Raw genomic sequence first — 17,062 nt, 5'->3', positions numbered from 1 at the left:
CCAACATTACTGTGCACTAGACGTATACAGTATAATACTGTATATAAAGCAATGAAAATATCAAAGTGACAGTTATCAGTCCCTGCAAGATCTTCACTATGTACATATTCTTGATTTTGTGTCAAATTTGTATTTAATTTGGGGAACATTTTGGAATAAATTAAGGAAAAATGCAGGATTTTGTTAACATTTTGAGTTCTTTCAACAGTTTGCGATGAAGAACGACTTGCATGGTGATGTAAGCATGGGCAAACTGTGAGCGCTGCAAATATTGTAGAGTTTAACTAAATGTGTGTGTTTTTTTTTACTAAAAAGCCAGAATTGGCCACCGAGCCTTAAGTTTGACACATGTGGCCTATAGAAAAGCTGTAAAGACATTGGACTAGCTTAGGTTTATATACTGAAGGGAAAACCTGTGACAAAGCCTGTAAGAGGAAACCTGCCAAGTGAAAATGAGTCACTCAGCATTTATGTTGTTAGTTTTTGTTTGGATCAAGAAGAGGGTGGATGACAGAGGTGGTATCTTATGTAAGCAGTTTTGTTAAAAACACCTCCAACTGAGCCTCTGGAACGCAAACAACCAATGACATTTTGTTTTTTTTTGGATGTGAGAAAAGGTTAATTATTCTGTATAGATATTTCTAAGTCGTTTTTAGTCCAAACTACCAGTAATAACAGCCACACATTCGTGATTGGTGTCCACTGAATAGCAAAAATCCAGCTTTAGCTACAACTGAGGGTCAATCCAGTGGTTTGCAGTGGGATCATTTCACTAGTCCAGGCAGTCATGTGATATCTCATAAAATGATTCACTCAAAGTTCTCATAAAAGATGCAAATCTTCTTGTTTGAGCCAGTTAACACTAGCATGCCCAAGGTTTTCTTACTCCTGCTGCCCTGCCCAGAGGCCGCCAAATGACACTCATTTGCAACTCAGTGGGCCACCTCTCTTATGTAAATAAAGCCTTTCGATCGGAATGTGCAGCTGGGCAGTGACAAACTTTGGGGATTGGTGTAAATGATGGCCAGTGTTGAGAAACCAGTTTCTCCCAAGTAGATGTTTGTTAATCCAAATAACATTATATGGAATTATTGGATAAGAATGGCCAAATTAATATGAGCCATGTGTGTTGTGATCAATTAATAAACCACAATAAATAAAATTAGAAAACGAAAAACAGTATTAACAGTATTCACTATTTACCTTTATTGTTTTTGAAAAGTGCTTATAAATAAAATGTATTGTTGCTATTTATGGTAAAGCGAGATTTTCGAGTGTGAAAAGGACTGTTTGAGTTCTCACTTTAAAAAGGTAAATTCACGAGGTCCACCATTCACTAACCAGGTCCATGATTATTTTATTAAGCTATTATTTTACAAATTTGAAGAAAGTGCACAAGATGCACAAAGAATCAATGCTTCAACAGGGAAAAACAATCTAAATCTCTGTTTACACCATCAATTATGCTGACATTATCCCTCTTGACCTTTGACTCAATGCGGAAGTACTGAACCATAGTGAAAGTTTGAAAAGGCTTTGAAAATGCAGCATCTACGCTTCGACGACAAGGACACACGCGGTGAACGAGTTGCGACTGACCGGTTTGCTGCAATCTCTGACGTTTGGGGGTCTTTTGTTGCCAACTGCATCACTTCGTACAACCCAGGCAGGCACATCATCATAGATGAGCAACTTATTCCAACTAAGACTCGCTGCTGTTTCTTGCAATACATTGCAAGTTTGGTATCAAGTTCTGGGTGGCATGTGACCTTAAATCCAAGTATGTGTGCAAAATCATCCCATATCTTGGCAAAGACCCCAGTCGTCCACCTGGGGAGAGATTGTCTGAAAATGTGGTGATGAAGCTTATGGAACCGTTTATGGACAAAGGAAGAACTGTTACAACCGACAATTTTTTCACTTCATTGTCACTAGCACGTCGACTGCACAGCCGGAAGACCACCCTCCTTGGCTCAGTCAATAAGATTCGCCGGGAGCTTCCAGATTCAGCTAAAAAGAATTTGGCCCGTGAGGAATTCAGCACACAAGTGTTTTCAACCTCTGGTGCCACACTGACTGTTTATGTGCCCAGGCTACTCGGAAAAAAAAGCCGAACACAGTCACCGACTACAACAGCATGAAATGCGGTGTGGATGTCATGGACCAGATGGTTCGAAAGTACACTGTGCGTTCAGGAACACGGCGTTGGCCAGTCGCTGTGTTTTACAACATGGTTGACATTGCAGCGCTGAACGCACATGTGCTTTATCAGGCATGCACTGGGGTCAAGGAGAGAAGGGTGGACTTCTTGCTGGAGCTTGCCCAGTCTCATATGGCAGCCAAGGAGGTGAATGAGCAAAACCTTCAGCAATAACCACCCACACCTTATGTGGGGAGAAGGGCATTGTGCCAGGTGAAGTGTTGCTGCAGGAAAAACCGTGCCACCAAGCGTTGTATGTATTGTGACAAGTTTGCATGTGGCAAATGCATAAAGGAGGTGTGGCAGTGCCAGAATTGTTCACAAAATCTCTAATAAATAAATTTCACCAAGAATGCAAACAAACTGTTGCCGTCTCACTATTACTACTTACTACTTTCTGTTGCAAAAGTTGAAATATAAGTTGCAACCTCTATGTAGCTGCTGTGTGGGAAACACAAAGGAGAATACAAAAGGTCTTTGTGTCCTGAAACCAACCCAGCCACCCCCCCACCCTAGCTGAGGGGGGAGTAGTGGCCTCAGTAACATAACAATGGTCACAAGCTGAGTTGTTCACACCCGCCATCTGACACCAGCTTGGACATTAAAGGTATAGGTGTCAAATGACACCACTCTGGTCATGCTAGTGTTAAACTGTGAGTGATTCTAGGGAGCATGAAAAATGCAGCAAAACCTGATTTTACAGATGACGACAGGCCATACGAATTTATTCATGAGCCGTTTTAAACATAGAAATTCATTTTTTATTTGACTTTGGCCACGTAAAACTATCACTTTAAAGTGTTCAAAAAATTCAACAAGACCCTAACAATATAATTTAAATGAGTAGGCTGGGTATTTGTGTTTTTCTAGGTTTATTTTACTCCAGTAGCGAAAAGATTTTACATTCAATAGAATTTGCAGAAAAGAAGTAATTAGCAGTTTGAATTAGAGATGTCCCGATACAACTTTTTCATTTCCAGTATGATACCGATATTGCAGCCTTGCGTATCGGCCGATACCGATAATGATCCGATATCAGCATGAATCATATATACTTTTACTACTTATTTTGTAGTGTGGAATGTTAGAAAAGGCTTTGATCAAGTGATGTCACTCAAACCGAGAACAATAGTCAGCAACAGTAGGTATGAGAAAAACTGACCCTTTTATTATTGACCAATTGGTTACATGAATTTTAACCTTCAGCTATCCGATATCGATATCGGATAGGGACATCTCTAGTTTGAATGTGACTGAGGAGGGGAACATGTATCACATAATGATGTTAGAACTTACCCCATAGACCAGTTCACCCACCATCCCGTTCCACGTCTTGGTCTCTGGGTCCCGGGCGCCGTATTTCCCATCAGGCACTACTGACAGCTTATACTTTATCCCCACATGTTTTGCAATTTCAGAAGCTAAATCGACACAGTAGCCTTCATATCTTTCATTCCCCTCCAGCTGCATATAATTTTTCTTGTACATCACATACGGAGCTTCCTGTTAAATAGACAAAGTTTTAAGTTGACAGAAAGCAGAAAACGCATCGGTAGCTTGGCTGGACCTCGCGGGGTTGGGGGGGGGGGGTTGTCACACAGGGACTTAAAGTGTACTGTGTCATGCACTCATGCAGAGATGACAAACCAGCAGACAACTGGGAACCATGGGAGCATAGGCTGGATTGTACAGCTAGCACATTAATAAGTGACTCTGACAGTGAGGCTGAAAGCGCCTACAGGGGAGGCAGAGTATCTAACATGATGCAGGACGTCGGGGCTTCCTCATGCTAACCTCGCTCAAGCTACGTGAATGGATCACAATGATGAGGATGCAGTCCCTGTAGTTTCAGTCAGAATGGTGGGGATGGGAAGGGTGGAGGCAGGACGAAGTGAATGGAGGAATTTTCCAGTTCATAAAGTAAACGTCAGTGACGATAAAGTCATCAAAACGACAACATACAATAAATGATGCAAACATGATACATCTATCATGTTTATGAAATTCTATTAGAACAACTTATTTAGTTCTTTGCCTTGATTACTATAATGTTAGAACCAGGGTTGGGGTCAGTTACATTATTCAATTACAATTACGTCTTCAATTATCCATGTTGAATTACAACTCAATTCCGATTACGTTGACCGACATTTTTTCCAATTACAAATAAAATTATTATTTTTCTCCTGAAAGTCAATTGCAATTACATTCTCAATTACTAAAGTTAAAATACATGTAATCACAATTACTGAGCCATAAACGTAACCTTCCTCTTGTGTGAGTTTTTTGTTAGCATCTCTAATGACGGGTCAGTTTTGACCAATGTCTTAAATCAGCTGTAAAATACACTAAAAAAACAATGTCTATCATGCAACTGGTTTCTCATCTCTTGGTTATCTTGTGAGGATTCATTATCCATGAAAATTTTGGTTCTAATATTTTTGGTGTGGGGGCGTCTGTCAGTATACCCCTATATATATTTATTTATTTTTAAATGGTAAAATGATCCTAAAGAAAAGTGACAGGTAGTGGAAAAAGTTTATATGCATTTTTATTTTTAATGATTGTTAACTATATATGTTAGCTATGGAAGTGTAACATGGTTAAATTGTAATTTACAGTTTTTAGTGAAGTTTTTACAAATAAAAAGTTCATTATCTGAACGCAATTGCAAAAAACTAATTTACTTGTGATTACAAAAGCACCATATTTTTGCAACTACAATTTCAATTATAATTACGCCATAATTGTAATTAATTATCAATTACGCAATTAAATCTATATTTGACCCCAACCCTGGTTAGAACACATCCACAAGAATGCCTGCAAAACAATTAACGCGTCATATATATATATATATATATATATACATACCTCAAAAAGCATCTTTAACAACACATTGCAGCACAGGGCTTTTAGGCTACGTCCACTAACACCTCAGATTGCATCTCTTTCCCTGTCTGTAGAGAAAACTGCCTTTAACCAACATATTTGACTTCTATGTTTTACAAACTCCAGCCTCTCCTTCCACAATGGTTTCAAAGACAAAATGAAAGAGTCGCACCGCGTCACAACAGTGTGGCCTTTCATTGTGATATTTTTCTTTAATGTTGTAGAAAGTAGTAAAAAAAAAAAACCAACAACAACATGGAGTTAATGAGTTGGCTGAGGGGAGAAGAATAATTGTCTTGGTTCAAATCAAAGCATGCCTGGCATTTAGAAAACAATGCAATGACACCACTCGTGTGTTGCCCCTCCCTCTCGCTGTGGCACTTTCAGACTATCTGGGGGCGATGATGAGTTTCCAGATGCTGGGATGAGAATGTATGACTATTACATTCTGAATTTGCCTAAGATACGAAGATATTAGACAAAATCAGAAGGAGTGAGAAGCCGTGGTTTTAAATGTAAGATAAGGCGCACCGTATTTTACATTTAAAAATGGCTGATGATACAAAACCTCCATTAAATGTCCAGATATGATCTAACTAGCATTCTGACTCACCCTAACCCTGATATAGTTGAAGCACTGTTTTTAGATAAGTCTCAGATTCTAATAAAGACTTTTGAAGTCATTTTGTTCGGTGGATAAACAGCCAAAGGTAGAAACCGTTGGTTGTTTATGTCCTCGGAGTAGTTCATGTCCATGTGGACCATCATCTGCCTGCGTCACTGACAAGATTACTTAATGAGAGGGAAACATTTTTACTTACGTATGCACTGAATGTAAACACGATGATGTCTATCTCAACAGTTATCATTACCAAAGCCGTTATTGTGACGTCACTACTACAACAGCCCACTGTGATATAAAAAAACTAAAATGCTTTGACACCCACACGGATACAGTTGAAACACTCTTTGTGAATCGACTGTTTCAACATGTAGTGAGTGGATGGAAAGCAACTGAAAATAAAATAATTCTACCCTCCCAGGACAGATTGCAACAATGGACACCTTGACCTTGAGTGGCAGAAATCTTAATGTGAAACACTTTAAACCTGTTTGTGAGTGTACCATAATAGTAGTGACCACAATTGTTCGGTTTTCCACAGAAGAGGACTCGTTGGTGACCTGCTGATCCATTATATAAACAAATTTTTCATACTCATTCCAGTAGCCGATCTGCAAGCAACACAAAAGCTCAGGGTTAATGCATGAAGAAAACATACATTGTTTTAACAGGTGAACCGTGCAGTGTGTTGGTTGGTTTCTGCATTTATGGTTTTATTAAAAAAAAAAAAGTTTGTCTTACTTCTGGCTTTACCTGGACTACGCTAGAACAGAGTAGGAGTAATCTATTCCTGACTTGGAAAATGTTCTGTTACGTAACATAAAGCAGCATCAGTAAAAGCACTGGATAGCTGATGACACTAATATAAGCAAGACCAACTCAATAGCGTAAAACCTGCTTTGTCGAGAACAGAGCTCAGTGCAATCTCTTACAAAACAAGAGGAAACGTGCGTCTTCTCAGCCTCAGACTATTCCAGTGGCCGCACTTTTTCATTCTATGAAGAAATAGGCTTTCATTTCTGATACTTACTCAGTGATCACTAGCGTCCGATCAGCGCTGCTAAGATGTCTGGTATCCTGTGAGCTGAGGTATGTGGACATTATGGGGTGGATCTGGTTCCGTACCAGCTTTTTGTTTGGGCTCATGAAGCTACCTTTGACGCAGAGTGCATTATATTTGCCTTTGATTCGATGGAGCAGAAATAATATTTTTTAAAAAAATCTCTAAAAACTACAATGACTAGTGCTGGGCGACATGTACCAAAACTCATATCTCAATATTGTTTCTAAAAATGACGATATACTAGATAAATCTAAACATTTTTAATTCGAATGAAGTCAAACTAGAAAAAGAATTGTGAGGGTAAATTTACTGATGAAAAATGCCACACAGGCACATTTATGACCAAATTTGTGTTTTTTTTTTTCCTATAAGGGACAGCACGTGTGAGTGAGTTCTGTAGTGTGGCTTGTTTAGGGGAAGTTCTGGGTTAGGACGCACTCAGCGATCCATCTAACTGTGCTTTTGGGAAGTAGCAAAGGCAGCGACTCCTAAAACGAGTAATTTAGTACAAATATAAAAATATATATCAATACTGGCAATATTGTCATTTTCTAAATCGCCAAACTAGAAAACTTGCTACATCTTGAATCTTGATATATTGCCCAGCTCTAACATTGACTTACTTTGCTATTAGATGTGGTTTTTTCCTTCAACTTCTAATTGTTTCTTTAAGGTTTTAAAAGCAAATCAATGTTAAACAGGACCAAACAGCCTCTAAGCTGGAGGCATCAGTGTGTTTTAGTGTGTGCTAACACTGGGTAACACAGTACACTAACTAAGTGAGATTAAGACACTGTTTTGTTCTTTGGATCGAGCAAAAGGTCAGATACAGTCTAAGCTAACAAACTCTGATTAGCGCTACAGCCAACAGGCGAACTCGCTAAATGGCTTTTACGAATGAGTGCACGTCCGGTTTATGCGTGTTTGTTTGCTAGCTCTATTAGAGCGACATGTCTTTCTTCTGATGACAACATGAGAATTTGCATCTGAGTCATGCTCTGTAGCGCAGATTTAGGCTGAGCCTTACGGTTTCACTATTTTAAGATTACTACTATTACAGCAGCTCTTTAGTCATCGTGAACAATGCTGTGCCTTTCCCCATGAAGCTCTTTCAAAAGATCTTCTTTTGTGAAAATACTGAAAATTGAACTTCATTTAATGGTTTTATTGAATGTTCAGTAGCAGGGCTACAGCCAGGCTGGCAATCTTAGAGTGAGCACAAACACTTCAATTTTGTCGGCCGCCGTGTCAGTAATTTCTACTTTATATTTCATTTTGACACCATGAAGACCAGACAGTAGTTCCTTCTCCATTATATTTGGAAATTGAGTCATGTCCTTATTTAAGCTACTGCTGCATCCGCAGGGCTGATTCTCACCGGGTTTTTCTCAGATCATTATTCTGGATGGAATGAGAGCTCACATGAAGTGTCGAGGATTTGTTACCTCAGGCGGTGGCAGCTGCTGTTCAGGTGTGAATCAACAATAACCTATCATGTACCGCAATGGCAAGCAAAACGAACAACATACGACTTGAAATTGCTTGCGTTCATGTCTTGGACTTTAAAAACACACATTGATCTATTGAATGCTGATGCTGTAAAGTCTTATCACTTATATAATGATAACATAAAAAGTAGTTTGACACGTTACTCACCTTTCTCGGGCCTCCGGACTTCATCTCATACACATCGATTGTGTAATTAGATCGTCGACCAAAAGTGTCAAACTGGATGTTTCCTGTCATACCTTGTACTTGGACCTGCCGTACACCAAACGTGAACAACAGCAGACGTTTATGGAAGAGACTCACTGTGCAGCCATTACACCAATAAGTAACTAAAGTGTACGAAGTCATTGTTATTCTGACTAAAGATTCCCAAACCTCTTAGTCTCATTTGATTTATAAGAGAATGTTGGCTGGTTAATAATCATAATAATAAGATAAATAATAGTTTTTTTGACAACATTTTGCTTAGAAAAGTATTTAAAAACCACTATAGAACATAATGATGGTATGAACGAGTGATAACACACAATTTAAAGAATCCTTTATTGTAAAAAATAAAAATAAAATAAATAAATGATTAGTATTTAGTGCAGTGGTTCCCGACCTTTTTTGGATCATGACCCCATTTTGATTTAAATTTCTGGTGACCCCAAAGACAATTTTTTTAAAGAATTAGTTCTTAATCCAAAAAAAAGCTCAGATTTTTTTTTTTTATACACTACATTTGAGTTGAATTAGATTTATATTTCACAAAAGTGAAAGTACAGAAATGCAGTTGTTTAAGATTATATTATATTGTATTTTTTTTGTTTTGAAAAACAATAATTAAATTTTTTTTTTAAATCTTTTAATTTATCCGAAATTTCAGGCGACCACACATGAGGTCCCGACTCCAAGGTTGAAAAACAGATTTAGTTTCTACATTTCTACATTTATTTCTATAGTTTTTTTTATCATTTCCAGTGGGACCAAGACTGACACTGTATTTGTTAATTTTCCACTTTCTCTCCTTCAAGTACCCCCTGTAGTGCCATCGTGTACCCCCATTTGAGAAACACTGATATATACAATCATAAAATAATTATCCTTCCTCTGAGGAATTATCTTCTACTGTCTTACAGATGGTAAAATATTTTCTTTGTGTTCCGACACTTTTCTTTCTGCTCCACTGTGGATTCTCATTTCTCATTTGCAGCATGGGCGCTCTAACAGTGTTCAAAGTAGCAGATGGCATTTCCTCTCACTCTTTTCTGTCGTAACTGGAAATAAATTGAAAAAATCTGCAGCACGATGCAAATTTTTAGTCCAGCTAAATAAGCTGAGATGTCAAAATGTAAATTAAGTATATACACTGTATATGCAGTATAATATTACAATGTGTCTAGTCTTCTTACCAATTATCACTGATTCAGTCATTAATTTTCTTCCGTTAGCCTAACTTAGTATTACTGCAATACAGTATCTGTTGTCTTCCAACAAACATGGCGTATTCAGTATATGGTTATCCTGATTTCCCTATTGTACATGAAGATGTGTTTAAAATCTAATTATGTATGATTTAAATAATTAAAAATCAATTCATAAAATAATTAAAAATCTTGCTTGGCGCTTCAATGCTTCGTATAAAACAAGTTTTCTTAAATATCAAAAGCTCTCACCTTAGAACATTATACAGTGGTAGAGTAATATGTTATTGTGAACATAATCATAACATACGTTCAGTTTGGCTGAATTTATATGTGAAAGTCTAAAACAATGAGGTTCACTGAGGTAGTTTTGCATGTTTGATCTGATTAGAACAATTGAAATCTGCTCTGGTACCATTTTGAGCGCTCGCTCGATGTCAATTCCTTGGCTCCACGGCACAGCTGGGTTGGCGAGGCAGTCACCCGCGCTTCCTCTGCGAGATACATCCACCCGCTGGCGCCGGAGATACCGGAAGGCCTCTGCGATCACGAGGATGCCGTCATGGGTCAGCGCTGACGTGTACTGTGACAGAAGCCGCAGGAAACCCCAATGAGACACTGGTGACACCCCTTGGACCCAACACAACATAACACTGTCAAGACAGCAAGGTTATTATCACTGCAGCAGAGCTTGGGATTCACAGAGACAGCTCTCCTGATGGAAAATGTCTAAAAAATGAAAGCTCTGCTGATTAGCAGAGACAGTGACAGTGGGGGGGGGGGCTTTCAACATTTTTGATACAGCGCTGCTGCAGCCGTGCTTCACTGACCTTCAGCGGAGTGTTTTTGGCTTCTGGAAATTCTCTTTCATCCAGGCGCTCCCACCGCTGCAGGAACTGCTGGACGATGGTGCTGTCCGGGCTGATGATCTGGAAGCCTGTGATGTTGGCTCCACCAGAAAAGACCCTGTCCAGGCTCATGTTGGAAAAACCCTGTGAGCAAAGAGGGAAAACTCACTGTTGGAGGATTAACATAAAATAATAATAATTTAAATAACTGCTTCTTTATTGTTTTTTTTCCCCTTTTAATGCATTTCAATTCATACACTGAGTTGTTGGTCATTGTTAAATACACGTTAAGATTGTTGCATGTGTTTGTGCGAGGTTGCATCACACAGACTGACACTGCTTCAGGTTTTGATCAACTATGGAATGTTGAGTCGTTTCATGGTCATGTGCTCACCAGGTTGGCGAGAATGTAGTGGTATCCTCGACTGTTTTTCCCTGCGATCACCACCTACAATTTGCAGAGAAAACATAAAGTGAGTCATCATCACAGACCAAAAAGTGAGAACACTTAAGTAGCACAAATGTTAAAGAACCAGTTTATTATTATTATTATTAACCAGTTGTTTTATTTGACCGAATCTGCATTTGTCCTTTTATCTTTACCTTTTACCTGTAGTGTAATCATTCCACGACCACTTTCTTACAAAATATAAGTTAAGATGAGATCGACCTTTATTTCTACCACTGTGTAAGTTTAGTAAGTGAAACAAGTTTATTATATTGCATAATTGTGACCATCAACAGCCCAACCTTGGGAATTGTGAGCTAAACATTATTCGAGGGAAAGATGTAAAAAGAAAGGGCACTGTTACACCTGAGTCAAAACGGCACCGTATGGCAAGATTTTGTAGATTGCTGTGTTGCCCATCATGTTGGTTGGGACGGCATTGAGAAGCCGCCAGTCACTTTAAAGGTGCAGTCTGCAACTCTTATAAAAGTAACCTTTTGTCATATTTGCTAAAGCTGTCACTATGTAAGGACAGCTTTACATCAAACTAGTAGTTTGTGTGAAAAAAACATTCATTGAGTCCCCCCCGCTGCTCCTGTAGCCTTTGGCAGATTGCCAGAATGCTCCGCGACCGAGCAAAAAGAACCAATCAGAGCCAGGTTTGTGTTTGATGGACAGCTGTTGCTCACAGTTCCCGCCCCTTTCCCGGAGCTAGAGCGCCATCTTTTTTACAGTGTATGGTCTGGAGGAGTAGAAGATGGAATTAGTGACTTTTCTGCTTGAAAGATAAATACTGCTGCTTGATTTACATTATGTTTGATTTGTAATTGTTACACGAGAACTCTGTAGTGCACGTGTTGTTTATGTGCGCGCAGCAGCCTCCGTGTGGGCTGCGGTAAGTGACACTGTGTTGTTGCTGCTGCTGCTGCTGAGGTGTGGTACATAGAGAGAAGCACTGCAGTAATATGCTTTTCACAGAGCATGTTATATTACTGTGATGTTGATGTCTGGCTTTCCAAAGTCCCTCTGTGGGAGGGACTTTGGAAAGTGAGGGGGGGGCTCAGAAGTCTGTTTAATATGTATGTAAGAAAATGCATTTTAAACATTTTTTAATTAATTATATTGGAATGAAAATGGCCCTGTATGAAAGTAAGCTGGTTGTTAGGCACAGTTTTACACTAAAACAATGATTCATGCTGCGTCAGGCCTTATTACCACCCCCTTTAAAACAGTGCAAATGGTACGACCCATATGTGCTTCTGTATCAACCACTCGTTGTTACATCCACAGCAGCAGCATGTTTTTCCTCAAGAAAGGAAAACCACACCAAAAATGCAAAGAAAGAAAGAAAGGAGAAGGAGAGAACGTGAAATTAGGGAAATCTGCTGCTCACTCAGTTTTTCAGAGGTGAATTTTAAAACATACATCTTTTTTTTAAGCAATATATTATTTTGTTTGAAATAAACTATGTGCACTCTTGCACATTTAAATGCAGGAACATTCCTTTTGCACGTCAAATCTTAATTGGAAATGAGATTATCAAAAATAAAAAAATATTTTGAGGACTAAATATTGCTGTCAGCAAGTCTTAAGTAGGTGGCCAGAGTGTCCCCATGATTCTAATTATTCTATATTTACCTTTTATTAACCTTTGTACATGTTTGCTTTGTGTGCGTTAGTTATACCCCCCCCCCTCCCCCCCACAAAAAATAAATGAAATTACTAAATTATAGCAAAAATATGTCACAAACACAATATTCAATAAATAACTAAAATATCGTCGAACAGATTTATAAAATACAAGCAATGGATATAGTCATTAGGGGTCCCATGTGGGGTCAGCCTGGAGTTAAAATTGGGTCGCCTATAATGTCTCGTAATTGTAAAAAACAAAACAAAAAAAAAAAAAAACGGTAAAAAAAGGATTAAAATTGTATTTTTAAGTTTTTTTTAATTGTTTTTAATATTAATATTAAAATACATTTCAATAAATATCAAATAACTGTATCCTATACTTAAACTTTCTGAAATATAAATCTAGTTCAAATGAAATGCAGTATAAAAACATCTGAGCTGGCACACTTGTCACTTGTCTGTAACACACTTTAATAAACATGATCAAAAACGAATTGTAGAAAGAAAGAAAAATGTCTCTGGGGTTGCTGGACATTTGTGATATTAAAACGGGGTCACGACCCAAAAAAGGTTGGGAACTTCTGGGTTAATGTGAAAAAAAGAAAGCTAGAGAATACTAGTAAGGTTTCCGTTACCTTACAGTAGGGGCCCAACATGATGGTTTGTACCCAGGGCTCAAAATGTGGTGCTACGCCCATGACTGTAAAAATAAAGTTTTGACTTCTGGATTAAAGATCCTCATCCTCTCTCACTTCTCCTAGATGAGAAATGTTTAGATCCCATGAACTTTTGGGGATTATGAACAATGAACTATGAATGATTGATTATTGATGAACTGTTGATTTGACTCACTTTTATGTATGTATATAATAGTTTCACGGTCAAAACCAAATAACGTACACCTCACTCATTGTTGCACTAAACACTGTATAATACATTTCACTTGCATACACTTGTTTGGTCCTGTGTGATTAATGTACTGGTCCTCAACCTGTATACCTGTAATTCTAGCCCTTCACCGATTACATTAATATTGTAGCTGTAATTTGGGGTGAGCAGTGTTACATAAGAGTGAACAGAGGGAGTAGATGTGTGCTTACAAGAATGACAGAGCTGTTTGTTGGGAGAAAACAGATCTATATTATGTCACCAGAGCCCGAGGCCCCAGGCATGCCTGAGGACACGTGCACACACCCACACAGAATGAATGAAACAGCAATGACAGGGCTTGTTGCTTTCCATTCATTTCAAGATGTAAAATAAGGTCAAGGCTTTGGCAAAGCTTCTTCTGCTCCTTTGCTCCATAGTCTGAATCCTCCTGATTGGACAGATTCTACTGTACACACGACTTCATTACACTTACAACTTTGCCAGTGGACACTTTTGTCTGCACTGCCTCACAGTTCTCTCTGTGGGAGTGCATGGTTGGTTCCCCCCACCCCTCCTATTCCTATTATTGTTACACTCTTCCACAAGATAAACTCATACTCTGAAGTGTTACGTGTCTGTGGCATCACATTGGACTAACCCTAACATTAACTACATCTCTAACCCCTAACCCAAAACAAAACCTGCAAGAACATTGCAACAAAGGCAAGATGCCTTGTCATTGTTTTCTTGAGTCATACTTAATTTGTTTTTTAAACTGACTTTCTAAAAACATATCCAGTGTATTCACGAGTCACTTTTCTCAGCATGAAGTTAATTTCCGTTCACACCCAGTGCTGGACTTAAGAAACAATTCCAGCTCTAGATTTCAATGTGTATGGTTTTTTCCAGATCTGGGTCACAGCACCAATTTCAACCTTCTTCTGGGATCTTTTAATTGATCAGCCCTGAGGACAAATGACAAAAGTAATATTTCAATGTGGTTTATTCTAGTTACATTCCCAAGTAAAGAACACACACAGGTGGCTAGCAGAAGAATCCTTTGTCTCTCTACGTTTGTGTGTCTATCTGTGTCTACGTCTATCTTCAAGCACAGTAACCTTCATGGCTGGGTTCTACTCCGTACCCCAACCGTGATTTAGCGATACAGTATCGATAGCGATTGAATCATTGCGTCACACTCCACTGTTTGGCCTTGCTTTTAACTCACTAAACCAAAGGCCGAATGTTGCTTTTTATTGCAATATTTGGCCGAATATATTCAGTGGCTGAATATTCAGTGCATCCCTATTTAATGGCCATGTATGTTATACACACGAGGAATTTGACTTGTTGAACTGAGCTCTCTCTAACAATGTAAACATTAAATAAGGACAATCAACTAGAAAATAGTTAAAGACTTATATGTGCAAAACTAAATAGGATAATATAACAAGATATTTCACAGTGACAGTTTGGTAAATAAATATAAAATAAATAAATAAATTTTAAATGCATTTAAATTCTTTGTACAAATTATTATTTTTTTTGTTCCATTACGACCTTTTTTTCTAAGTAAAAATTCTGCCTGTGGTCTTCTGAAACATTGGGAGAAGGCTGTGACTCGGTGACAGACTGCTGCGATCGCCAACCGCGGCCAGTTGTTAATGAAGCGGCTGCACCTGGAGTGATTAACTGACCATAAATCTCATTTATCACACAATCTGCCAAAAATGACAAGACTTCACACTTCTCCGGCACTGTTTAGTGTGAATGGGGAGCTAAAATAGTCATTCTTCCTCTCTGTCAAACGTTGGCTCTTTAAATAGGATAATTTCTCATTATTTGCCAACTGAATATTTCAAGCGTATAACTTGTGTGCAATTATTTTACGGTTGCATTGTTGCAAAAAAAATGTTTTGGTTAGACATTGAACAGGTTACAGAAGATAAGCACTCATAAAATGATCACCTGTAATCTAATAACAACAAAAACAAACAGCATGGGGTGGGACGAGATGAGACAATACAGTCACGATAACGATAAAAGACTATATTTTTGGAGAAAGACGAAATGCAAAAAATTCAGTTTGACAAATAATAACTCAAGTGACTATTAAATAAACAATTACATAAGTGAGGCCTTTTTTTCTATTTAAAGTGCAAAAACTGCCCCTATTCTGCAAAAACTGTTATGTCATCATCATGATATATTCCAATCTGTGCATGAACAATGCATTGCAAGTTTTTAAAACATTAAACTAGAACAGTCCACACAGCCCAGATTTAAGATGTGTTTTTTTCCAACAACATTAGCATTGCTACACTTTGTGGCTTTGATTTTTGATATAGCTCATGACGTTTTAATATTGCAATATCGTCACACAGGATAGATCGTAGTGTATACGTCTTGTGATGTCAACTGACTGATGTCGGTCACTGTTATGCTCAGCAGTTTTTCAGTCGATTTAAATGATTCATGCAAAAATATACGGATTCACACCGAGTAAGCAACATATCTTGAACATTTTCATATCGATCTTGCAGACGGGTCTTAAAAAAACATTGACATTTTTTGATGAAATGCTGAATGTTTGGCTGCGTGTGGACAGCACAGTGGAGCTGTGCACAGAGCATGGAAATGCAGCATTGTCACCATTTCCAGCTTTAAACAACCGTGGAGGCTGATGTAATGTAATGCTGAGCAAAAATGCAGCTAAAAATAGCGAGAGCTTGACTGTCGCCTGAAGTCTTGCAGGTCCAAGGGCTTTTGATAAAATAAAATAGGGAATTTGTGTGTTTTATGACAGGATGGTAAAGACATTATGACTAAAAGTTATTTTATTTTACCTAAAAAATTTGGAAAACCTGCAGCAAAAGAGGTCAATACTGTTTTAATAAGTACTTGTAAACCAATAAATAGTGTAGCTTTTGCTTTTTTCCCTTTGGTTTTATTTAAAAAATGAGTGACAAAGCAAAATGTATGATTCTGATTCTCAACTGAAAGGACATAATTACCTATTTAAGGTAAAGTCCTAATCTGCAAGCTTGTCAAATGTTAACACGAGTAGTGAGGTTGTGTTTTGTATCTGGATGATGCCTTCATGCTAATGTGCGCTGGGTTTAAAGCCCTTAGTTAAAAATAAAGAGCTAAGCATCATCCTCCAACCCCCGGCAAGTGCATTACATTCAAATGAATCACAGCACACAGCTCTGCGTTACATCCACGCATTAGCATTCTGCTTGGTTAAGGACATATTCAGAAATGTGGGCCTTTCTCACTGTGCGGTGGAGGAGACAAACTGTGAGTCCAAAATCCCCACAGAGTGAGCGCGCCTCCTTCAGCTTTGAAATATACTTATTTGTCCCACCTCGAGGCTCCTCCTGTCCGCCTGGCTGCTTGAGCAGGCCAGTGTGTGTGTGTGTGTGTGAAGCTGGCCTGAGACACACTATACACACTAAATATTCCTGAAGGAATCGACTAATTAAGCAAACTGGAGCCTCAGTCCTGTGCAGAGCTGGACGTCTGCCCAAGAGCCTTCAAGAGGCTTTGACTCTCTTCCCACTAATAGA

General features: G+C 38.5%; 1 protein-coding gene across 7 annotated transcripts in view; it reads right to left on the bottom strand.

The window, feature by feature from the left end:
* Positions 1-17,062, bottom strand: part of gria3a (glutamate receptor, ionotropic, AMPA 3a) — a 100,810-nt gene that overhangs the window by 27,683 nt on the left and 56,065 nt on the right. For all 7 annotated transcript variants that reach the window (XR_003675516.1, XR_003675517.1, XM_028467133.1 and 4 more), the window contains exons 5-10: positions 10,935-10,988; positions 10,523-10,684; positions 10,108-10,275; positions 8,434-8,538; positions 6,218-6,325; positions 3,497-3,703 (exon numbers count right to left, since the gene is read on the bottom strand). Coding sequence is in view for 5 of the 7 variants with exons in the window: in XM_028467133.1 (XP_028322934.1) it covers positions 3,497-3,703; positions 6,218-6,325; positions 8,434-8,538; positions 10,108-10,275; positions 10,523-10,684; positions 10,935-10,988 (804 nt within the window). In the remaining 2 variants the exon portion in view is untranslated. The remainder of the gene's footprint in view (positions 1-3,496; positions 3,704-6,217; positions 6,326-8,433; positions 8,539-10,107; positions 10,276-10,522; positions 10,685-10,934; positions 10,989-17,062) is intronic.

This window comes from Gouania willdenowi, chromosome 14 (assembly GCF_900634775.1).
Source record: "Gouania willdenowi chromosome 14, fGouWil2.1, whole genome shotgun sequence".
Classification (NCBI taxonomy): Eukaryota; Metazoa; Chordata; class Actinopteri; order Blenniiformes; family Gobiesocidae; genus Gouania; species Gouania willdenowi.
This window is presented reverse-complemented; position numbering and strand designations above follow the sequence as displayed.